This window comes from Condylostylus longicornis, unplaced genomic scaffold, assembly GCF_029603195.1.
Source record: "Condylostylus longicornis isolate FDR11 unplaced genomic scaffold, ASM2960319v2 ptg000046l, whole genome shotgun sequence".
Taxonomy (NCBI): domain Eukaryota; kingdom Metazoa; phylum Arthropoda; class Insecta; order Diptera; family Dolichopodidae; genus Condylostylus; species Condylostylus longicornis.
This window is the reverse complement of record NW_026578015.1, coordinates 304,627-329,412: the sequence shown is the minus strand read 5'-3', so window position 1 is coordinate 329,412 and position 24,786 is coordinate 304,627. Positions and strand designations below refer to the sequence as shown.

The 24,786-nt window shown below is 24.8% G+C and overlaps 5 protein-coding genes across 5 annotated transcripts; all 5 read left to right on the top strand.

The window, feature by feature from the left end:
- The first annotated feature begins 6,199 nt into the window (after positions 1 to 6,199).
- Positions 6,200 to 7,850, top strand: LOC129610686 (uncharacterized). The gene is made up of 2 exons (XM_055523334.1): positions 6,200 to 6,410; positions 6,506 to 7,850. The coding sequence occupies exons 1-2, from the start codon at positions 6,327 to 6,329 to the stop codon at positions 6,941 to 6,943; spliced, it is 522 nt and encodes a 173-aa protein (XP_055379309.1). The 5' UTR covers positions 6,200 to 6,326; the 3' UTR covers positions 6,944 to 7,850.
- A 4,072-nt stretch (positions 7,851 to 11,922) lies between these two features.
- LOC129610683 (RNA-binding protein FUS-like) lies at positions 11,923 to 13,661 on the top strand. Its single transcript, XM_055523331.1, has 3 exons — positions 11,923 to 12,077; positions 12,894 to 13,053; positions 13,123 to 13,661. Exons 2-3 carry the CDS (start codon positions 12,991 to 12,993, stop codon positions 13,513 to 13,515), a joined length of 456 nt encoding a protein of 151 aa, XP_055379306.1. The 5' UTR covers positions 11,923 to 12,077; positions 12,894 to 12,990; the 3' UTR covers positions 13,516 to 13,661.
- Positions 13,662 to 14,734: 1,073 nt separating this feature from the next.
- Positions 14,735 to 17,090, top strand: LOC129610671 (protein CLEC16A homolog). The gene is made up of 7 exons (XM_055523315.1): positions 14,735 to 14,760; positions 16,021 to 16,325; positions 16,398 to 16,448; positions 16,515 to 16,571; positions 16,780 to 16,833; positions 16,926 to 16,967; positions 17,020 to 17,090. Exons 1-7 carry the CDS (start codon positions 14,735 to 14,737, stop codon positions 17,088 to 17,090), a joined length of 606 nt encoding a protein of 201 aa, XP_055379290.1.
- LOC129610670 (uncharacterized protein DDB_G0287625-like) lies at positions 16,933 to 19,503 on the top strand. The gene is made up of 10 exons (XM_055523314.1): positions 16,933 to 17,079; positions 17,140 to 17,466; positions 17,540 to 17,575; positions 17,631 to 17,729; positions 17,794 to 17,859; positions 17,918 to 17,965; positions 18,046 to 18,093; positions 18,162 to 18,257; positions 18,337 to 19,427; positions 19,498 to 19,503. Exons 2-10 carry the CDS (start codon positions 17,154 to 17,156, stop codon positions 19,501 to 19,503), a joined length of 1,803 nt encoding a protein of 600 aa, XP_055379289.1. The 5' UTR covers positions 16,933 to 17,079; positions 17,140 to 17,153.
- A 1,380-nt stretch (positions 19,504 to 20,883) lies between these two features.
- LOC129610669 (putative uncharacterized protein DDB_G0282499) lies at positions 20,884 to 23,672 on the top strand. The gene is made up of 4 exons (XM_055523312.1): positions 20,884 to 21,286; positions 21,352 to 22,075; positions 22,151 to 22,544; positions 22,629 to 23,672. The coding sequence occupies exons 1-4, from the start codon at positions 20,884 to 20,886 to the stop codon at positions 23,670 to 23,672; spliced, it is 2,565 nt and encodes an 854-aa protein (XP_055379287.1).
- Positions 23,673 to 24,786: the final 1,114 nt, after the last annotated feature.

Below are 24,786 nucleotides of genomic sequence, written 5' to 3'. Positions count from 1 at the left end.
TTTAAATTGATTGATCTCAACTAGGGTTAAAAGACGACTGAATCGCGTACTTTTAAGAACGCAGAATAATAAATAAAAATGTTGATGCCGCTAATTATATAAAAAGAAGGAAAAAAACAAAGTAAATATTAAATTTTTGCCATCATATTTTCATTTAGCTTTTCATAAATTCAATGTAAAGCATAATATATAAAAAATTTTTGTATTTGTTTCAATTTAAATGATTGTTTTGGTCATTTGACCAAATGACATAATTAATTTATCTAGAATTATATCAGTAAATAATGGAAAAAATATAATAAGAGAAACTTATTCAAAGAAAAGTAAAACAAAAGGAGAGGAGGAACTGTTCGAAAGCTCCAGCGTATAAAATTTATAAACATAATATAAAAATTATTAATAATATTTAGAGTAATTTTAAAATTGTAAATCTTTTTAGGAAAGAAACAATCCAGTGAAAAGGACAAATCTTTTTTGTAAATACAAGTTATAACAACTTATATCCATGTAAATTATAAGAGGCCGTGAAAAATGAAAAGTAAAATTAAATTTTAACACAGTTTCCAAACCTGCAAGACTTTGGCTTCTGTCTGTTATTGCAGTAGTACTATGATAAATATGCTCATACAAAATTTGGACCATAATATTTTAATGTTATTGCAGTTTATATGAGATTAATTTCAAAAAATTGATTCGATATTTTATTATTTTAATAAAGAGATGAACCCTTTTTTATATTTATATTGAAGATTTTGCTTTAAAAGCGATTATTTTTTTTTTTTTTTGTTATATGATTGATTTAAGTTATAATTAAGAAATTCTGAGTTTCAATTAAAATCAATTATCTGAAATTCAACTTTCTTTTCTTTTTTATCACACTTTTTATTACTCAAATATGTAACAATATTTTATAAGAAGCTAATTGATGCTCACACATAGCATATAACGTACATATGATTATACTTGTATATTATCTAAAGTAACCCTCATATCTATCCGAAAAATCTATGTAATAGATTTATTACGAAAGTAATATAAGATCTCATATATACATATAAGTGCAATCATTGCAATTATAGATCAAAATATTGTCCAATGCTATTATAGCTAATATAATGCTTCCTATATTGTATTTCACTTAAGATATTTTCATAGAAGTATTTTCTAATAATTTATTTTTTCTTTAATTAGCTACTTATTTTTTTTGTTTTTTTTTGGGATATGTTCACATACAGTGGCTCACAAAAGAAACCGGGCAAGAATATTATACTGTTTTAAATATAAATATATATATATAAATTTCATAATATATTCAAATTTCATTCATATATTTTTTTAATAACTTCAATGTAACATTTTTACAAAAACATAAAAATTACAAAACATAATAACAACAAAAAAAAAAGCATAAATAAATTTTTCTTGCGAAATCTGGCTCACAAAAGAAATCGGGCAAATTAACCGTATTAACGGCGCCAATAATCTGCTAGCAAAAACTTTTGCCTTCTGATATGTAATCCAATTTTAAGTGCATCTACTTAGTAATAGCTAGTTCTGTTGCGATTTTCGAAGCAATTGTAGTGTAATATTTTGTGATATTTCAAAATGGGCCGGTATACAAGTAAAAGCGAAAGGGAAATTGTAATTTTGAACTTTAAAAGTGGTAAAACTGAACGGGAAATTGCGGAAATCGTTGGAAAAAGTAAATCTACGGTTCATGACATAATAAAAAGGTATAAAGAAGACGGACAAATAGCCAACAAGCCAAAAACAGGCAGAAAAAAGATTTTATCAGTCAGAGACGAAAGATTTGTATTAAGAAAAAGTAGAGAAAATCCCTTCATATCTGCTCCTAACTTGGCTCAAATTGCAAAGGATTCCCTTGAAAAGGATGTCCATGCTGAAAACATTAGAAGAGTTCTACGGCGTGCAAATCTTTATGGTCGGGTAGCCAGAAAAAAGCCATACATTTCTGAAAAAAATAGAAAAGAGAGATTGGAATTTGCTGAAAAATATCTAACCAAAGATTTTTCATTCTGGAACAAAGTAATTTATGCACTGTTTAAGCTTTAGAGACGTATTTAACCATTTTTATAGGTTTCATTTACAGATGAAAGCAAATATAATCTTTTTGGGTCAGATGGTAGACGATATGTATGGAGAAAAGTAGGCGACGAATTTAATGTTAAAAATACAAAAAAAACCGTAAAACATGGTGGAGGGTCAGTCATGGTGTGGGGGTGCATGTCGGCTTCCGGCATTGGAAATTTGCATTTTATAGATGGGACTATGGATAAAATGCAATATTTGAACATTCTTAAACAAAATGTCAAACAAAGTGCCGAGAAGCTAGGGATTTTAAATGACTTTATTTTTTATCAAGACAACGATCCCAAGCACACCGCAAGAGTAGCAAAAGAGTGGCTATTGTACAACTGTCCCAAGGTCTTAAAAACGCCAGCCCAGTCACCAGACATAAATGTAATCGAACATTTATGGGAGGAGCTAGGCCGAAGAATGCAATCTAGGACGTGTTCCAATGTCCATGAGTTAAAAGAAGTTTTACAAGAAGAATGGTGTAAAATTGACTCTTCAGTATGTTTGAAGTTGGTCAAGTCTATGCCCAGCAGGCTACAGGCTGTAAAAAGACAGCAAGGGAATGCCACAAAATATTAATTTTTGTTGATACAACATTTGAAATATTATAATTCAATGTTGCCCGATTTCTTTTGTGAGCCAGATTTCACGAGAAAAAACTATTTATGCTTTTTTTTTTGTTGTTATTATGTTATGTAATTTTTATGTTTTTGTAAAAATGTTACATTGAAGTTATTAAAAAAATATATGAATGAAATTTGAATATATTATGAAATTTATATATATATATTTATCTTTAAAACAGTATAATATTCTTGCCCGGTTTCTTTTGTGAGCCACTGTATATAGACGGGTATAACACATAAAATACACTATTATTTTTTCAAATTGTGAGCTTTTTGTAATATTTCATGAAATTAATTGATTTATTATTTAGAGAATATTATTGAATATGATCCCATGGACTACATATAACTGATAAAAATTGAAAAATGAGGAATATTTCTTTGCATAAACTTAATAATTAATTGTAATTATAATGACAAGCTATACTCAATTACTAATAAATTATAAAATTTAATTCAGTTCAATTCTAAGGTACTAAAATTTTTATTTAAAATAATTTTATTAGAGATTAATTACTAATTTGTTTAGTACTAATATTAGAGATTAATTACTAATTAATTTTTATAAAATATTAGTTTTGAATTGTTAGGAAAATGAAGAAAATCAAATTAATGTGTAGTATATTATGGCATGCATATTGTATGTACATATATATGAGGTATACTAAAAAGAGTAATCAGAGCATAAATTTAGCATAATTAGCAATTAGAAGATTTAAGAATTCAATTTCACACTAAGCTAGGTATCTTTATCACTATAATTAGCATTGTTGAAAATTGGTTCCATCATCACATTATGTAAATTCAATAAATCTTCCAATAAAATCTTTTAATTTTTCAAATATATTAAAATATTCTTACCAGCATTTTTTTCGAATTTCCAAATTGAACATTTAATTTCAACTTTAATTTATGAAATAGCTATTGCAATTTTTTCAAGTAGAATTTATAGATTAAAAAATTTATCAAAATTTCAACTTTTTCCAGGCTTTGTTAATTTTAAAATTTTTATTGTTATTTTGTTTTTTTTTTCTTCTATTTTGTAAATTTAAGCATTTCCTTTTCAACTCTATCCTATTTACATTTTGATTCATTAACACTCCTATTTAATTTTTGTTTCGTTGTATTTGCAATATAGAATAATTTTAAAAATTTTATGATTCATATGTTTTCGTTGAATCGTCATATATAAATTTATAAAATACTAAAATGTATTATAAAATTAAAATATCGTTAAATATACGGTAACATGAAAACGGTACATTAAAATTGGAATTAAGAATTGGGCACGATCCCGATTGTGTCTGTTATTTAGTTCATTCATCTATGAATCATGTTTATAGATATGACCCAGTAAATTTAAAGAATTCACTACCATTGCAAAATATTTATCGACAAACCAACTGTGTTAACTAAATGTGCGTTAATTACGTTCTAAAATAAATCACACTGAGAATTATTTTGTTTTCCTTCTTTTCATGAGAATCAATTCAATCTAATCAAATAATTCATAAAAATTTGAGTAAAAATTTTAGTAATATATAATGCAGATAAAATTGTGCAGATATACTCATAAATCAAAATTATAATAATTTAATTGATCTTTTTAATGTAATTAGATTATTAGGGTATGTTCATTGGTAGTAGGTAGCTGATTCATTAATGTCGTAGGGGCTCAAATAATTGATCAAGTGAATTTATTTCTAATAATTTCTGTGAAATAGCTATTATATCGTACAAGGAATATAATTTATAGAAAATTCTATTATTATTTGTAAAAGCTTAACTTACACTAAATTTATTATTAAATTGTATATAAAATAAAATCAAATTAAATGGTAAGAAAATATAAAAATAGGTTAAATTATATTTAAAAAAATATTAAATTCTATTTTGATTGTTATAAAGATAAAAATTGAAAATTCTTTAGAAATTTTTTTGATTTTTAGAAAAATGATAAGTTATGAGTTCTTCTGTATTGAAAAATAATTAAGTATTTTTAAGTCTATTTTTAAAGAGATAAATCTGGACATGATTAGGCTTTATTTAGAATTAGTTTTATAATTTAGAATACATAGTTTTAGTGTTATTTAAAGAAAACTAAGGTATATTTTCTAAGGAAATTTAGTTTATTAGAAAATTTTTGTGGGTTGGAATACTAATTGTTTTGGTTAAACTTAGGTTTAAAAATAGGTATAGTTAAATAAATTTAGGGTAATAAAATTAGAGCTATTTTCGACTCAAATAGTTTTTTAAAACCAGAGGTACATATATATGAGTTTATTCTTTACCAACATAATATGCAGTTAATTAATAATACAATGCAGTTAATTAAAATAATATCAAAATTCAAAATGTAATTCAACTCATTGATCTAGAAATCCATATATGTTATGATTTAAAAATACAAATATCCTAAAATTTACAAGATCAACTAAAAAAATTTTTAAATTTTATTTCTATAAATTCAATATTCATGAATTATAATTAATGTTGATATCATTTACGAGAATGCTATTCTATATAAACTATACGTATACAGTATATTATGTGTATTATCGAATCGTGTATACAAATACACGATACTACGATAAAACCATAACCAAAACAAATAAACAAGAACATTTTTCGGAAATGTTAAATAAAAATAAATATTTTTCTTTTTTCATTAATTGCGTTAACGCAATATTTTGACTGAAATGAAAAGCTTTTTTTTTAATTTAAATTAATTAATTATGCAAGTTTTGGATAATTTTGAAATCAATTGAATACGAATAATATGGTTCGATCACTTTTAAAGGGCATAATGCTTTATACATACTACTCCTGGAGTAAAATCAAGTGATTTGTGAACTAAATTTACATATTTGCTATTTTCTTTTTACAGGAATCTAATAATCTAAAACTATAACTGCCCAGCAAGAGTATAACACTCTGAACTATACACAAAAACATACGAAATAATTCTAGAGAGGAGTGTTTTTAAATATTTAATACTTAAATCTATTGTTTAACCTTTATTCTATTATGTAATAACAAAACAGCGTTAAATTTACAATCCCAACCACTCCGAGGAGTAGTTTAAGACTGATATGTGTGCATAAGGAATGCAATAATTAAGTAAAACAATTTACCGAAATAATTTGGACACAAAATAAAAGTATGTATAATTTTCGTATCAACTACTTACAGAGTTTGCGTTAACAAGAAGAATACGATCTACTGAACTGTTATATACGTCTAGAATATTATATACCTTTGAAAGAAACGCACCAATTGAATACTATCACAAGTTTATCGTACTGGTATACCATTATACTATATCTACGATTTTTCTGATTTTTTGATTTCTGAATCATTTCACTGAAGATAACACCATTATCATTCTATTTAATTTGTATGATTGTTTATTATTATCTATAAAATATTGAAAAAAAAATCTGTTCTTTAATGTTTATAATAATAAGTAATAAATTGATGTGCTGTCAGTTCCAATTTGGATTTTAACTTTTGTGTTTGCATACGTACCACAGGCAATTATTATAAAAAGGTGAACTATTTCTGATCTACAAACGAAAACAAAAAATTTAATAAAAATTAAAAATGTGTTTTGGATGTGCTTCATCTGGTCCAACTTCAGCATGGGTGCATACCACACAACCCAATCATGTTATAGTTCAAGATAGAGTAGGTTGTTTTATAAAAATTTTAATTACATATATATTATTTTATGTAATATTCTTTTGCCAATTATTAATTTTAATGTATGTATTTTCTTAAAGCCAATTTATGATGGTGTCGGATGTTCATCTACTATTATTTCAACTCATCCTACTTATAATACTGGATTAGGTACAACAATTATATCACAACCAAGTGTGGGAATTGGTGTTGGTTTAGGTTTAGGTTCAACAATTGTTTCAACACCAAGTTATGGTATTGGTGGTGGTATGGATGCAACAATTATTTCAACACCAAGTTATGGTTATGGTGGCGGCATAGATGCAACAATAATTAATCAACCAAGTTATTGTGGTGGTGGTGGTCTTGAAACAACAATAACTTCAACACCTAGTTTTGGTGGAGGTTTTCAGGAAACAATCATAAGTGAACCAAGTTTTGGTGGTGGTGGTTTTGATGCATCTATAAGTGTTGAACCAAGTTATTTTGGTGATGGTGGCTTTTCAGCAGAAATTTCATCATATCCAAGTGATTACTAAAAAAAAAATTAAAAGTAATTTTTAACAATTTTGAATTAATTTAGTAAATTTTAATTTAATTTATTATTATTTTTAAATATTGTTAATAATGGTAAGAAAATTTAATAGACAATGTCAATTTGATTTTTTTTTTTTTGAATAAGCTTGTATTATAATAAGTAGTGTGCTCAGTTGTGCTAAGTCAAATAATAAAAAAAAAAATATTATTAAATTTATATTAGATAAAGTTATAAGAGTAAAAAAGAGTAAACTCTAGAAATAGAAGTTTTCTAAAAAAACAATATGTGTAGTGTTTGTAATCATTATCAATGGTCATTTAATAGGAAAGGAGTGAACATATCTATAAACATAGATAACACATCATTCGATTTTATTTTTAAAATTGAAGTGTTCGATTGTTTATTTTCAATCAGAAATCATTACAAACATCGAACCTAAAAATTCATCAGAATAGGTGAAAACAAATTTTAAATTTTTGTCCTACAAATCTCGAAGTTCAAAATTTAAATAAATAAAAATATATAAAATATTTCTTTTTATTAACACAGTTTGTTATGGTAGGGGTATAGCCCGGTTTCGGTTTTCATTCATAAAATTATTTCTAAGAAATACTAAGTGTGTATTGTTATAAAAACAATTAAAATATATTTCATATATAAGTTAAAACATTTTTATATTTTCACAACTCATGAGCAAATCATATTTATTTTAATAATGTAAAATCACAAGTCGGCTCTCAAATAAAAACGTGAGCATGTTTATTATTTTGAAGTGCTCTCAATTTGCTCATTTAATTTACTTTTAAAATATTTTGTACTCATTTTATATTTTTATTTCTTACAAGAAGTTCTAATTAACCTAATTTAATTATAATACTTTTATCTTAATTTGATTTCAGTGCTTAGAATTAAAAGCATTTCTTAATTAATATTTATTTTATCTTTTATTTGTAATTGAAGACAAATTTTTTTATTTATATTTTGCATAGTTTATGAAAATTTTATTGAATTTATCAAAATAGTAATATTGTAAGGCATTGAGCGTTGTATAAAACTATAAGTTATTGTAATTATGAAGAAAAAAAAATTATTATCTTCGTATAACTATACTACATTCTTTTTATAACAATAGTTTTATTTGACTATGTATGTATATTAAATTCTTTTAGATAAAATTATTCCTTACAATAAAATCATTTGATTTTCTTTCTGATAAGACTCATTCATATTTTTATTGTTGCAAAATTAAAAGGTAAGGTCAGTTATATTATAAATACTGTTATAAATAGGTATACCTACGCTATAATGGTGACGTATATTCGAGTTAGTTATAATAATTTTAGAATAGTTTCAAGCTATATACTAATATTTTATTTCAGTTTTTCTGTTATATTATGAAAAGGCTTGTTACACGCAACTAAGTATAATTCTATATTATATGATTCATACAATATTTAGCTTAATTGTAACAATTTAAAGAAAAATAATTTAATTTTGAGTTTATGACTTGCATTATATTAAAACACTATAAGTTATACAGATTAAGATTAACATAATATGTACATATATAAATGACAGAAATACAAATTTGAATATTATAATTAATAATCTTATCAATCAAACCTCATAAATTTGTGTCTCAAAAATTCAAGACCAGAGAGAGAGAGCATTAAAAATAGAAAGACTTTATAAGAAACCAGAGCAGTTATGTTGTGAAAATAAAAATTTCAATTTAACTATGATTTATTATTTGGGACTTGGCGAAAAGTTTTTCACCACACTTTTGTTTTTGTTTAAAAGTTAAACAATTTATTTCTTCAGTTAAATTTAAATTATCATTAATTTTTTTTTTGGCATATAATTTTATGACGAATTAAAAAAAAATTTTTGAGAAACTTTTGATATTAACTAGAATTCGATAAAATAACGTTTTACGTTTGCGCAACATATAACCGATAAGAAAATTAAAAAAACAAAAAAAACAAAAAATGTTGATTTTATTTTTCTAAATTTGGCGAAAATTTATTGATAAAATAAACAATGAATATTTTGTAAATACTCCCAAATGAATGAAATATGGAAAATGATGACAACAAAAAGCAGTAATGCGCGTTGTGTGCATAATAATAACTCATATGTATATTGCATATAAGTATGTACACATGTACATATACATATGTACTAATTAGCCGCACAATTATCTATATATTTGTCAACAATATAATTTTGAATGTGCATTGTGGAGAAACACTTTAGTCATTAACCATTATTGTAATATTATGATAGTAGTTTGTTGAATGTGTTTTTGTTTATTAAATTTTCAAGCCAGAAAGAATTGTAGAATGGATTTTTTACGTAATGTACGGCGTAATGTCGTAACTCGTAGTAATGTGAAAAATGTTGTAAGAGAGTATACAACAAAGAGAATACAAATTGTGGAAACATTATAGTTATCGGTTTCTCGCACAGGAATATTTATGTACATTTAAATGGTGTTTTCAAGTAGCACATTAATATTCACATGTCGTACGTTTTAAAACCAAATTATCGTCTTAACCTACATAATATTAATAAGAAAAATAGAACTTTTTACAGAATTATCATAATTTTCTAAGAACTAATATAGTAGAAACTTAGCTCTAATTATTTGACAAAAATTAATTTTTATTCATTACTTAGGAAATCTTATCTATCCACTTCCATTTTAGTAATAAAACAATATTTTTTTTTAGATAACAAAGCTCATGTTCGATTTCATTGAAAATAAACCCTTAGATATAAGAATAACACAAAAGTTTTTTACTTTGATTTTTCCATTATTTTATAAAACTGTTTTTTTTTGTTCTTTCAGTATTATTTGAAATTCTAACTGGAAAAGTTTTAGTGTAAATAAGCGCTATTTTGATTTTTGAGTAGATTAAAACAAACTTAAAAGCAAAAATGTGTTTCGGATGTTGTGACGACAATACCACCGTTTGGCAATCAACACAAACAAATCCAGGTTTTGTTCAAGATCGGGTATATAATATTAAATGTTTTATAATACAAAGGAAAATTTTTAGAATAATTTTCTTTTAAAAATATGTAGCCAATTTATGATAATACAATGGGACAATCAATAATAACACAACCAAGTTATGGATATGGTGGTGGAATGGATGCTCAAATTAGTTCACAGCCAAGTTATGGTTATGGTGGTGGAATGGATGCTCAAATTAGTTCACAGCCAAGTTATGGTTATGGTGGTGGAATGGATGCTCAAATGAGTTCACAACCAAGCCGGTTTTAAAAACGCTATGCATTTACATTATATCGTATAATATCCTAATAGGATTTATAAGAAGACGCATGTTATGTAATAGGATTTACAATTTTATAGCGGAAATTTGTTATTTTTCTCTTTTATTTTGATATAAATAGTTAAATTGGGGTTTAAATGTTATAAAATTATTGAGTATTTTTAGAATAAGTATTTTTGTATTTTAGAGATTACAACCTTTATGTATGTAGTAAATAAAATTTACACTTATTTTATATAAATTTACTTACATGTTCACCACATTGGTTTATTATTTTCAATTTCAATATTGCTTTTAAATTTTATATATAATTATTTATATTTTATATTAAGATTAATTATGTTGTTGAAATTCCATTTAAGAACAATTAAACCTTAAACATGTAACACACTTCAAATATAAAATTAACCCACCTTAGTACATCAAAACGGTGTAGTTGAGCACAATACTCACGTTTATTCCGATAGGTGACTCTATCTGGTGATGTATTTATTAGAAAAAGTAACAAATCAAATTTTTTGATATTTAAATTAATGTTATATCAATTCATTTTTTGCAATAATCTTCTTAACATTGTTTTATTTGCAAATTTTTGACAATTTCTGTTTTAACAACTGTTACAAAATTTTTGATAATTCCAGGAATAATTTATTTTGTGTTTTACTTCGTAAATGAAGACAATAATCTCACCATTAATTTCAATACTAAAATTTTTCCATATATTAGGACATAATATTAGTTGCATTATTCATATTTTTTTTTTCCCCTTTATTCACTCCTAGAAGGAGCATAGGGCTAGCTAGTTTCATAGCGTCATAGAGTTTAACTAGGTAGGTGACTAGCCTGCCGTAGTTTTATTTATATTAATTATTTGAGGTTATTAATATTTACTGTTTATTTTTCTTAGTTTTTTTTTTTTTAATATCGAATATTACGAATATTTGAAAATTACTTGTATAATATTTATATTGTATAATATTTATATAGTATTGTATATTTAGTTACAATAATATTGAATATAATTTTTATAGTGACCTGACCGGGGTTTGAACCCGAGACCCTATTTGTATATTATTCATATTATTTCGCTAAGTATATTATTCATATAGTAAGCGAAAATTATTTTAATAAATTTTAACATTTAAAATTCATTATTTAAAAATGTATGCAAACTTAAAATCGTAAATAACACTTGAAATAATTTTTTCTTATCACTAAGGCAACATAATCATGTAATTAATGTGAAAATTTGTACTTTATCAGCCTATTGATTGTAAATTTTTTACAGTACCAAGTATGATATTTGCAAGTATGATTAAAGTACCAAGTATAATTAAAAGCCGTATTAAATAATAAATATGTATATACATAATATTATAATCAAAGCTATCTGCTATATTAAGTATGTGCATAATATTTACATAGAGATAATTTATTTATTGCTATTAATAATAAGATAAGTATTTACAGAAAAACAATATATTTTTAAGATTTACCACTAATGGAAAAATATAAATTTTAAAGTCTAATTCGCATACATTGTACAATTGAATGTGCTTAACCGTTTTGAGTAGCAAACAACAGATGGCGCAGTATTAAAATATCGACGTGCGCAACTAGCTTTAAAATACATACATCACATGATTTTGACGTTTCATACTGGTTATCTTTTAACAAGAAAAGTTTATAATCAATTAAAATTTATTTGATTTTTTCTTTTTATTTAAAGTATTTAGCAAATTGTTTATAAAATCTTACATTTTATAATTTGGACAATTGTTAAAATATTTTCTTTAAAATTTTTAGTTTTGTATAATAGTTGTGAGCTAAGAATTTGTAAGTATGAATAATGTTTGTAGTGCAATTTATGTTCATCAGAAAGCAGATACCCATACATTTTAAATTTGAATTTCAAATTTTTGAAAACTAGATCTTATAAATCTAATCTTTTGTTTCAACCGTTTAACGTAAATGATAAATCCACCCATTATATATACTTGTATGTAAGAGTATGTAAATATGCAAAACGGTTGATAGTGGCCGAGAATAACATTTGTTTCAAATTTGTTTAAAGTTTTGATATGGCATGGCAACTTAATCTGGAGTTAAACGTTTGTATTTTATGTTCTTTTATTAGGGAATGAGAAGGGTATGAATGTAATTTTGTTATGGCCGGTAATATCGATCAGTTTCTGATGTAAATTTCTACCTTAAATATTCACTGTAAAACTTGTAAAGTGGATCTTCTGGATTTATTTTAAAAACTTTCCATTTTGAAATACGTTAATAAAATTTTACACTGTTTAGAACTATGCTTTTTATTTTCTTAGACTGTTATTGTTTTTGATTGTTTATTGTTTTACACAAAATACGTTTTTATCAAAAAAAAAAAAAAAAATAGTAAATATTTGATAAAATTAGAAAAGATGACGCATGTCTAAGTTTGCTGGAAATAATTCAAAAATAGTACCTACATACATGTTTAACTATGTTATCTGAATAAGGAATTGATAAAGAAAAAGCTGTCAATAAAATATTTATAAAGCTTTGATAATAGACCTACTACACATACATAATTATAAAAAAATATTTAATAAGTCGCATTTTTTAAAATAAAATTGTTGAAATACTTTATACATTTGTTGCGTACAGTCATTTGAATACTGGAGGTTTTAAAGTGTGAACAAAGAAAATAGGATCAAATACTACATTTAAACATTTCCATTTACAAAAAAAAAAAGAAATAACAATGAATCACAGTAATCAGTATTGGCAATCCACACAACCTAATCCAAACTTTGTCCAAGATAGGGTAAAATTACAAAATTCTTTTGTATAAAAAATTAATTATAATTTACATACATATATAATATTTTTTTAGCCAATTTATGATAATTCGTTGGGCCAAACAGTAACAAATATTCCTTGTTATGGAAATGGTTTGGGTGCTTCAATTAGTACACAACCAAGCTATCCAAATTATGGTCAAGGATTAGGTCAATCTATACAAACACAACCAAGTTATGGTTATGGTCAAGGTTTAGGACAATCAATTAGTTCTCATCCAAGTTATGGATTCGGAGGTAATATGGGGCAATCAATTAGTAGTCAACCTAGTTATGGTTTCGGTGGATCAGGTGGGTTAGGACAATCAATAAGTACACAACCAAGTTATCAGCCAATCGGGGGACTAGGAACATCTATTAGTTCGCAACCAAGTTATGGAGGTGGTGGTTTTTCAGAGAATATACAAACTCGTCCAAGTCAATTTTGACGATGGTCTTGGATTTTATTTTATATATTTGTATTTATTGCTTTTCTTGTAATGAAAAATTTACTGTATTCAAAAAAAGTATTAAATAATGAAGAAGAACGTATAGCTATCTAAATAAATGTTTAAAAACTTAAATAGAATCAAGATTTTATCATGTATTTCATTATATTAGTTATCTTAAGTTAAAAATTCTGTATAAAAATTTGATGTAAAATAAAATTTTGATGGCGTATTTACAAGAATTTAAAAAAAAAGATAAGGAAAGGAATGAATACTTATCTATGTATGTAAATATAAAATTTCGGAAATAAATTTCAATTAATTTCTACAAAAACACCTTAATATTTTAAACTTATCTTTAAATTGAAAATATGCTTTTTTGTTCTATAATATCTGAATTGAACAGATACATTAAGTATTATTTTAATAGTTTAAAAACTATTTTATTGCAAATATTTTTATTTACAAACAAATATCTATGTTGTATTAATTTTTTATGCCAAGATATTTTTTTTTTTTAATTTTTCTTAAGCAACTTTAATTAAAACGTTTAACTAATTATTGTTGTTATAATATGTACAATATAAGTAGTTATATATATTTTTAGAAATTTAACTTTGAACTTTTTGGTATCTTGAAAAACAAAAAATATTAGGTAGATTTACTTATCTTATAACTGGTTCCAACCAATTATTATTCATTAATTATAAGAAATTTTAAATATACATATTTTTGTACGTGTTGTGAATTTTGTATTACGAGTATACATTTTATGATGATGTATTATTTATATGATCTGATTTAAGACGTGCATAAATTTTTTGTATTATTTAGTATAAGCGGGATAAAAATAAAAATTAAATCAGTAAAATATTTTATAATTTAACATTTTTATTAATAAAATAAATATATGCACATTTTTAGAATTTTTTTTCATTTATCATTTTTATCTCGTTTATTATTATCAATTTAATTATTTATGTAGTAATTAAAATATGAATTGATTTATTTGGATAAAAATGAGCTCCATTTAAAAAAATATCAAAATTTAATACCATTTCATTTACAATGTCTGCAATACTTTTCCAATATTTTGTTACATGCTCCTGGATTTCTTTCTAAAAAGAAATATGTAGTACTAATTTTTGTATTAAGTTTAATTGTAACATAAATTTTTCAATATATACCGTCATTGAAAATAAAATAGGTATAAGTAAATATGGTGCATGAGATACTCTTACTTCAGTTGGTTTTAAACTACCTATTGTAGATAAAATTTTCATCATATCCATTAAAGATATAAATAAACATCGTTGTAAACCTTTTAAATCTTCGTAAAGTAAATTTAAGGCATCCATAGCTATTATACGAGGTGATATACCATAATTATTTGCTTTAAATTAAAAAAAAAAACAATTGTTAATTAAAATTAAATTAAATTCGGAATAAAATAATATGTAATTGTTTTTTTTTAAATAAAATATATAAATATATTTACATAAAAGTAATATTTGTACTCGTTTTGATATTAAAGGTTTTCCTAAATCTTTTAAAAAAATATTTAAAGCTGTTGCACATTCTCTTATTGAAAGAGGATTTTTTAAAAAATGTAAAATTTTTGTATCACCATTTTCAATTTTTGATAAAATTTTTTTAACACGAATTCTTGATCCATGATTTATAAATAAGCCTCGAAAATTTTTATCTGAAAAATTATTTATTTATAAGCATTAATTTAAAAAATAATTTAAATATTTAATTTTTACGTTCTTTAAGAAATTCGATACATTGTAATACAGTGTTCAGTTGTTTTTGACTAATTAATTGACATTGGAATTTTCTAAAAAGATATGAAAAATAGTTCTAATATAATTTTTTTTAAATGAAAATATTAATTTAAAATAGTAGCTATAATAATAATATAAAAATATTTAAAAAATAGACTGTGTACATATTTTATTATTTATGCATCAAATATTAAAAAAAATAGCATACATTTTGGCGAAAATAATGAATTTTTTAATTTAAATCTCGTTTACTACATTCAAAACAATAGCTACTTACCGACCAATTTATTTGTTATACAATTAATTGTTTCCGTCTAATTTTTTCTTAATGAACGAATGGCATTATGTAGATAATTTATAATTCTTGTAAAGAAATATGATACTAAATAAATCAATGCGTGACAGTATTTGATTTTAAAATAAATAAGTAGTATGCTATTTGAAAATATTTTTAAAATTTATTTAAAATATAAATCACCAGACAAATTAATTTCATTTGTAAATATTCGTGCACAATCAAAAGTAAAAAATAAATCATGATGGATTCGACAAAACAGAAAAGAATATTTTCGATATTATTGAAAATAATTTTAATATTTTATCATTTGAATGAAGTTCTACATTATTCCAAAGCAGAGGGGTAATATAAAAGAAATTTTGATTAAAATTAGAAATTCTTATTTTTAATATTTATTCAAAATATTATTTAATAAAATAGTATTGATCCGGTGACAATTGACTTAAAAGATACTGAATCAATTAAATTAATTCAACTCATACATACATGGACAAAAGATGATAATTTCAATAATTTTCTAAAGAGGCCCAAGAGAGCATATGATATAGAAAATTGGAGTAATAGACCAGATAGTGAAACTCGTAAGAAAGTAATTATAGAAGAAGTTGAAAATACAAACGACACTCCACCATCACCTATATCAACAACATCATCTTCATCAACAACACCATCTTCATCAACATCACAATCTCCAATATCACCACCGTTATGGAATTGCATGGATTGTAAGTTTTTTTTTTGTAAAAAATTTTTTGAATATTTTGTTATTTGATTTTATAACCATAATTTTGACACAGATGATGAAGACCTGAACAGTAAGAATGAAGATAGCGGAAAAGATTCAAAAAGTAAATTTTTGAGTAAAAATTTCCATATCAAGTTATTAATTTTTTCGTATATTTTCTTTTGATAAGGCAATAGCCCAAAAGGTAAAACCGGAAATGATATAGAAGGTACACAAAGTAAAAAAGGTAAAGTTTTGTTTTAAAAACCAAAATGTGTTTTAAATGAATATATCAATTTTTTTTACTAACTTTCTATTTTTTCACTTAGATGACAAAAATTTAAAAATTGAAAATAGGAATGATGTAAAAGAGCCAACAAAAGTAAGGGAGGGTAAGTTCTTTTAAAAATGTATTAAAAGTAAATACTCGCATGTTCTTTTATTATTTAATTAAGATGATGTTATACTACATAAGGAAGACACAAATGGTAATATAAAATATCCGGAAGGTATGTTTATTTTTTTGAAAACTAAAAAATGACTAGTGATTGTTAAAATACCCTAAATATTTATAATTTCTTCTATTGCATGATTTCAATAGATGAAAGTGGAAAAAATGAAGGTGACACAAAAGGTTCAAATGGTAAAGGAATCAAATCCTCTATAGAAATATAAATATAAATGTTATTTTCTAGATAACAGTCGTTTAGGTAGTATTAATAGTGTCCAACAAGAAGATACCAAAGGAAAATCGAGTGAGTTTTAGTTACCAATTAACCAAAATTTATAATTTTTTTTTTCAAATTTTTGTTTAGTTAGCAAAACTTCAATGGATGTACATGAGAGCAAGGTGGAAAAGGCAGAAGACAAAGTGAAAGAGCCAGAAGGAAAGACGATAGAGCCTGAAGACAAGGTGGCAGAGGCAGAAGACAAGGTCGAAGAGCCGAAAGGCAAAGTGAAAGTAGCTGTGGGTAAGGTAGAAGGGCCAGAGGAAAAAGTGAAAGAAGCTGAAGATAAGGTAGAAGAGCCAAAAAGCAAAGTGAATGTAGCTGAGGATAAGGTAGAAGAGCCAGAAAACAAAGTGAAAAAAGCTGAAAATAAAGTGGAAGAGCAAAAAAATAAGGCGGAAGAGCCAGAAGTTGGTAAAGAAAAAAAATCATAATTTTTTTTTACTTAAAGTTTAAAAACTTAATCTGATTTAATTCTGATATATAGGAAATGATGGGGAAAACGAGCGAAAAACTTCGAAAGGTGAAAAAGGTAAATTATGTTCATTTCTCATTTGATATTCTTTTTTTCGATTTAGGTACAGAAATTTCAAAAAGTGGAAATGGCAATAGTGTAGAGGAATCGAAACACAAGGTACAAAAAGATGATTTGAAAAACGACAAAGAAATAATAAAAGGTAAAAGTTATTGCAGACTTATTATAGGCACAATTTAAAAAACAAATATTGCTTTTCATGTCAGATGAAAATAACAAAGACACAAACAACTATAAGGACGTGAGTGAAAAGACTACTACTGTTAAGGAAGGTAATTATTTGAAAAAAAAAAATTATTAGTATACTACATTTATTATTTTTTAAAAAAGGAAATTCTGAAGATCTCTACACAGCAACTAATGACGATTCTGAGCCAGGTGATGCGAAAGACGATATTTTTATATTTATTCATTTTAATTTTTAATTAAATTTTTAATCAATGTTCATATAAATGCAGGAGATGATACAAATCATCAAAATACTAGAGATGATTCTTTAAATGGATGTGAGTAGACATATAACGAGTGAAAAAAAAAATTATAAAATATTAACATTTTGATTTTTCAATTTAAGATAAGCAGAAGCGGTCAGCGGTATATTCAATTAAATCCTTAGTGAGTGCTTTGAAAGATATGGATGAAAAAAATGCAAAATCCGAAAGTGAAACAGGTAAATTAAATTAATTATTAAAGACAAAAAAAATCTTTTGAGCTTAAGGATTAATTTTGTACTAAATAAGCTTTTTCAGAGCTTTATTATAGAATGGAACAACCGGATACTGGTTCAAAATCAGAGTCAGTTGTTAATGACGAATATAATAAAAAAGATAGCAGTAAAAAATCGGATAGTAAGTCTACCACTTATACCGAAACGATTTCTGATAAATCTCAGAAATTACCAGAAAATTTAAACACAGGCGATAATAGTACAACAACACCTGCACAAACAAATCAACAGAAAACCAGGTCAAATGAAATGAAAGGTGATAACTCGACCGTTATTAATTCCGAATCAAATGTTAAAAAAAAAAATAAGGAAGATCAATCTGTTGATAAAATTGTGAGTTTCCCAAGCAGCTCAATTTCAAATGGTAATACGGAGGCACCCGCTCAGATTAAAGACAATAAATCCAGTTTAAATAAAACATTAAGTACTGAAGAAAAAATAAATGCGGAACATGATGCTGTTAATAAAACAAAAGATACAATTTCAAACTATAATAATGAAACAGCTACACAAATCAAAAATAATCAATCTAATTTAAACCAAACATTACCTGCCAAACAAAAAGTAATTGATCCGACTTTTAAAGATTTAGAATCAAATAATTCAAACAACAAAACCAAAAATAGTTCCGAGAATCCACTTCTAAACCACAATAGCACAAAGAGCTCAAATGAGAGTGCAGTTCATAAAAATGAACATAAAAAGGAAACGGTTACTGATTCTGAATTAACTAATGCAAAATTAAATTCCGAAGAACATACAGTTGGCAAAGCAAAGAAATTACCAGAAAGCCCTCCTTTAAGTCAAGATACCTCTACGCATTCAGACTTAAATAATCATGAATCAACTTTGGATAAAACAACGAGTTCAAATAGCTCCAAGTTAAATGAAAAGTTTCAATTAAATAAAAATTCTAAAAATGAAGAGGCGGCAGTAACAATTAAAAGCCAGATCGTAAATAGAAATTCTAAATTGGAAAATAATCACATTGATGTAGCTTTGAACAAATTTACTTCTCCCAGCAATACCACTAATGTTACACAATCAATTAAAGAAACACAATATAAAAATAATACAACAGTGCAATCCGAATCTTCAAATTCCTCTTCTACAGTATTTAAAGATAAAAAATTCTCCATACATTTTACATTTCGGAATAACAAGAAATTTATACAACATTCAGATATAGATTTTTCTAAAAAACATGAGCACGTCGAAAATATTGAAATTGATCCTGCAATTAATATTAACATTAATATTGAAAGTAGGAATGATGATAACGAGAATGATGATGATGATGACGATGATGATCATGAGAATTTTAATTATTTTACACCACATGAAATATTTTTTGAAAATCATCATCCACATTTTAATGAAAATATAAGAAAAAGACCTCATTCAAATGTAATTAAAACTAATTTTGAAATGTTTTTAAAAATGTTTCCTAATTATGATATTAGAACTTTAAGAGATATGTTTATAAAAATTCTTAATGATATTATGAATGGTCATTTAGATCATTTTTATGAATCTAATCCTAAACAAAAACGAATAGAAATTCAAAGTATTTTAAGTATTATCAATGAATTTAATAAAATATTGTATAACTATTAAAAATTTTTAAGTCAAATAGAATTATTTTTGTAATTTTCATATAAATATTTGAAAAACTTTTGAAATTAACTAACATGAGCTTTAGCTTGCATTAACATTAAGCAAAAAATGTAATAAATACAAAAACTATGGCTAATTAGATAAAATATAATGTTGTTCATTAAATTTATTACATAAGGCTACTGTGCAAAAAATTGTAAAAAGACCTGAAATTGTAAAGTTTATGTAATCTAAAAATTGTTTTATTTGTGACCAACTAAACTAATTTTCTCATTTTCTAATTTTCTTAATTCGTTCACATAATCTACATAAATAGGGTATCAAATATCTTTTAAAATAAGTTAAGAAAAAATTTATGTTAATAAATAGGTTAAACTATTATCACAATGTAAATGTAATAATGAATTTTACTATGCTAATAAAAATTTCTAAACTTTTCATTAATGAATTTAATTCCATTCCTAGAATTAGAAATTACTTATGTAAAATTTTAATTAGATCACAATTATTATTTTTATTATTTATTTTTATTCATTTTTTAAAAATAGAACACAATTTTCTATTATTCTTCTATGATATAAATACCAATGTTCTTTAATTAAATTATATTAGTTTTTAAAATACGATCATAACAATGAGTTATAAGAAATTTCTTCTAGGATTTTTTATTCAAATTACTTTAGCTGATTTTCAACAATATAATAATTTAAATACAAGATATGTACAAGATCGCAATAATTATATATTACAAAATGTAAATCCAGAATTTTTAAGACAATCAAGAGATAAACGAACAATTTGTCCTGTACCACTCAATAATATTGGATTACAAAATAATGAAGGATATTCAACAAATGAATTAGAGAATTTATTTAAAAATTATAATGGAATACAATTATATGAAAATGATAATTTTTATAATAACTTTGATGATGGAAAACGTAATAAAAGAATGTTATCAACAGTTTGTATTAAAATAAGATCAAGAAAAAGATCAGATGAACCGATGCTTTTATGTAAAAATGTTCCCAAATCAAGTATAAATTCATTAAATCAATTTAATGATGGTTCATCGAAAATATTATTTGCAAAAGATTTTAAAAATGCTAATGATAATATTATGGATTATTTTGAAGAAGACAAGGATTCAAAGATATCTAATAATATTAATCATCCACCTATACCGCCCCCACAAAATCAAATTAATGGTATTAAAACTGATTATACAAATGGATATGGAAATGGAGTTGCCGGATATAAACCAGTTAAACCTTTGACTACGATTTCTCATATGAATAGTGACCAGTTTTTAAAACCAAATGATATAACATCACATTACAAGCCAACTGAGCAAAGTAAGTACATACTCGTAAACCTTTTTTTCTAATATAATTTTAATTAAGATCTTCGTTTATTTAAGGTATAAATTCTAATTCAAATACAGTGCAATCAAATAAAATCAATGGAAACTTAGCAGATACACAAAATATGAATTCACAATCTCAACAACAGTTTGGTTCAAATAAAGCAACTCCATCTTTTCCAATTTTAAGTGCTGGATATCAAGCATTAACTGATTCAAATTCAATTATTAATGACGAAAGATCAATGTATTTAAAAACAAATTCTCCTCATGACTCTGTACGGTTACCAAACGAAAATAATTTAAATGGTAATTATAATGATGCACAAAATGATAATGATTTCGTAGCGGCAATGCCACCAGATGATATTTCATCAAATTTAGAAAAACCTATTCAAGCTCTCAAATTAGTTAACAGTAGAGTTTTCAAATTCAATCAAAATATGCCAAGTTCAAATTTTAATTACATACCAAGTATGAACGGAAACATGAATGATGATGATGACCTTTATAATTCAGCGCGTAATTTTGATGAAGAAACCAATTTACCATCTATTAATTATGGTAAATTTTTTAATGAAGCTGGAAATCAAAATGTAAAGGCTAGAAATTGGTTTGCTAATTTACAAGGGAATTTTCAAGTGCATGCTACAAAACCGAATCTTGATAGATATTATAACAGTTATATACCAAATTATAATAATTATAATAATTTTGGCAGTGGTATTGGAGGTGGTTTCGGACATCACAAGTATGGTTTCAATAAATATGGTGGAAATAGGTATTGAAATTTTAATAATAAATTTAAATCCTTTAAAAACTTCTAATTATAAAATTTTTTTCCTTTACTTTTTAGTGGTTATCGGTCAGGTGATTTTTTGCCAGAAGAAAAAGGAAATTTTAAAAATGTACTATCGTATTTAAATGGAGAGCGTCCGCTAAATAGTTACAATTCATACATTCCTGTCAAACATGAACATTATCACCTTGATGGTTATAATTATATAAAACCGAGTGTTCAAAGTATTCCGAACCTTTCAATAAATAAACAAAAACCTTTACATGGATATGCGCCTTATGGCTATAATATAGAAAATATTGAACATATTGAAAATATTGGAGATGTTTCAACAAAACCTTGTTCTCAAAATGTTCTTGTAAGTTGTGAACCAATTGTTACTAGCACATATTTATCTGGATGCAATGGAAATGAAGCAACATATCACGGCAATAGCATTCAAAAGGGTCTTGTACATAATTATATAATTAATCGTGATAATGATGAAAATTCCTATATAAAAGATGATTCAAATTCTAAAAATTCTGGATTTCAGCACGATAAAAGTATGGGTGGTAATATTCATAAGCAACAGCAACATCATCAACAAGAAATCAAGCAGTATAATATTCAACATAGTAATCTAGATAATAAATTGAATGGACAACAACAACAACAGGAACACCATGATCAATACAATCAAAAGCAGCATAATGGATACTATTATGTCAAGCATGGTAATGAGGTTCATCGTCAAGAACAACAAGACAATGAACATCTTTATAATAAGCATTATCAGCAGCAACATAATGAATATCATAAACAACAACAAGAAAAACAACAAAACAATGGAATTTATACACAGGTACATCAAAGTGGTATACAAAATGGACAACAAAATTCTCATAACCATCAAAATGTTATGAAAACTATTGAAAAAGTTTATGTAACTAAAAAAATTAATGGTGATGAAACTGTTTCCAAAATAAATCCAGGCTCTTCAATTTCAACAATTTCATCAATATCTAATGTTGAAACATCAGAAAAACGTCCTATTTCAAAACAAAAAACATACATTACAACTCATACAACACAAACAACTAGGAAATCTAGTAGCAGTAGTGGAAATTCAAATGGAAAAACAAATCAAAAAAATTCCGTTTCTTCAGTTATGATGCGACCTGATATAGCAACAAGTAGCAGTACAATATCACAAACATTAGCAATACCGAACTTTAATACAACACCATTCCAAAATCGTTATTCATCGTCTTATTCTGCAATCAATGACGCAATTCAATCTGAAAAAAATAATGATTTAAAGGATAATGAAGATGATGAAAAAGACGAAGAGGATGAAAAAGGCGAAGATGATGAAAATGTCAAAGACAAAGAAAGTTCAGATAGAAAAACAAGAGTTGCAAAATCTGATGAATATTTATTTTCTAATACGGAATCTTCAACCGAGATTTTTCCTAATAAAATTACTGATAATGCTGATAATGATAAAAATTCTTCTATTGATTATGATAATGATGATGTTATTACACCGGAAGAAGAAAGAATCATTTATGAAATGCTTAAAAAGAAATTTGAGTAATATTGTATTCTATCTGTACCATTGAATAGTTTATTTCAAATAATTAAATAGTTTATTTTTTTACAAGTAAAATTTAAAACAAAATTTCAAAATAAGATTTTTTATTAATTTTCTTTTTTGATGCTTGTAATTATTGTAAGCAAAGCGTAGAATAGAAATTTTTATGAGAAAAATTAAAATAAAATGCAGAATATAATAATATTAAAATGGAGCGAATTAAGATAATTAAAAATTATATAAAATTAAATAGAATATATATCAACGCATTAAGAAGAAAATAGAGCTTTGGTTTAAAAACCGAAAAGTATGAAAAATTTTAGACATTAAATTTTATAAATCGTATTCGCTTCTTAAACACGAATTAAGTTAATAATATTTAAATATATTCCACTTAATTTGTTATCTTATTTAGTATCTGAAAAGATTTAATATTTGAAAGCTATAATCTAATTGATTAACTAGAAAACCTATAAATTTTATGGTTAATTTCTTTAATGCACAGAAAGATTAAAACTGTAAACGTATGCCATAAAATTTTCTTATGAGAAATTCTCAAATTGTAAAATATTTTATCAAAAATGCTAAAAATGCAAAATTATTTTTTATTTTCCGAGCCAAGCTGTAAAAACCTAAATAATCTATAATATATAGCAACTAACTTAATTAAAATTAATACACCATATTTTATATAAAAAAATGTCGCGAAGAAAATAATTTTATTATTATAAATTAAAAAAGAAAATCAATTTATACAAAACAATTATACATTAAAATTTAATATAAAATTATTAAAATAAAAAATATATATTTTTTTTTGTACTTAATTTCTAAACGTATTCAAAATCATCTGAATGCGATGAATGCTCTATTTGATCGTCTGATTTTTCCATATTTGATCTATAAATTTGATGATTATTTATATTTTTTGTATTTGATCTATAAATTCTAACTGGTTGTTTTTTATTCGATGGTTGAATTAATGCTGTTATCTTTGATCCTGAATAACCATGATCACCTTCTACATAACCTTTATCATAATTACTTTCATAATTAGGTGTATATTTGTGTCCATATTCATTACCATCATTATGATGACCATAAGCATTTGCACCTC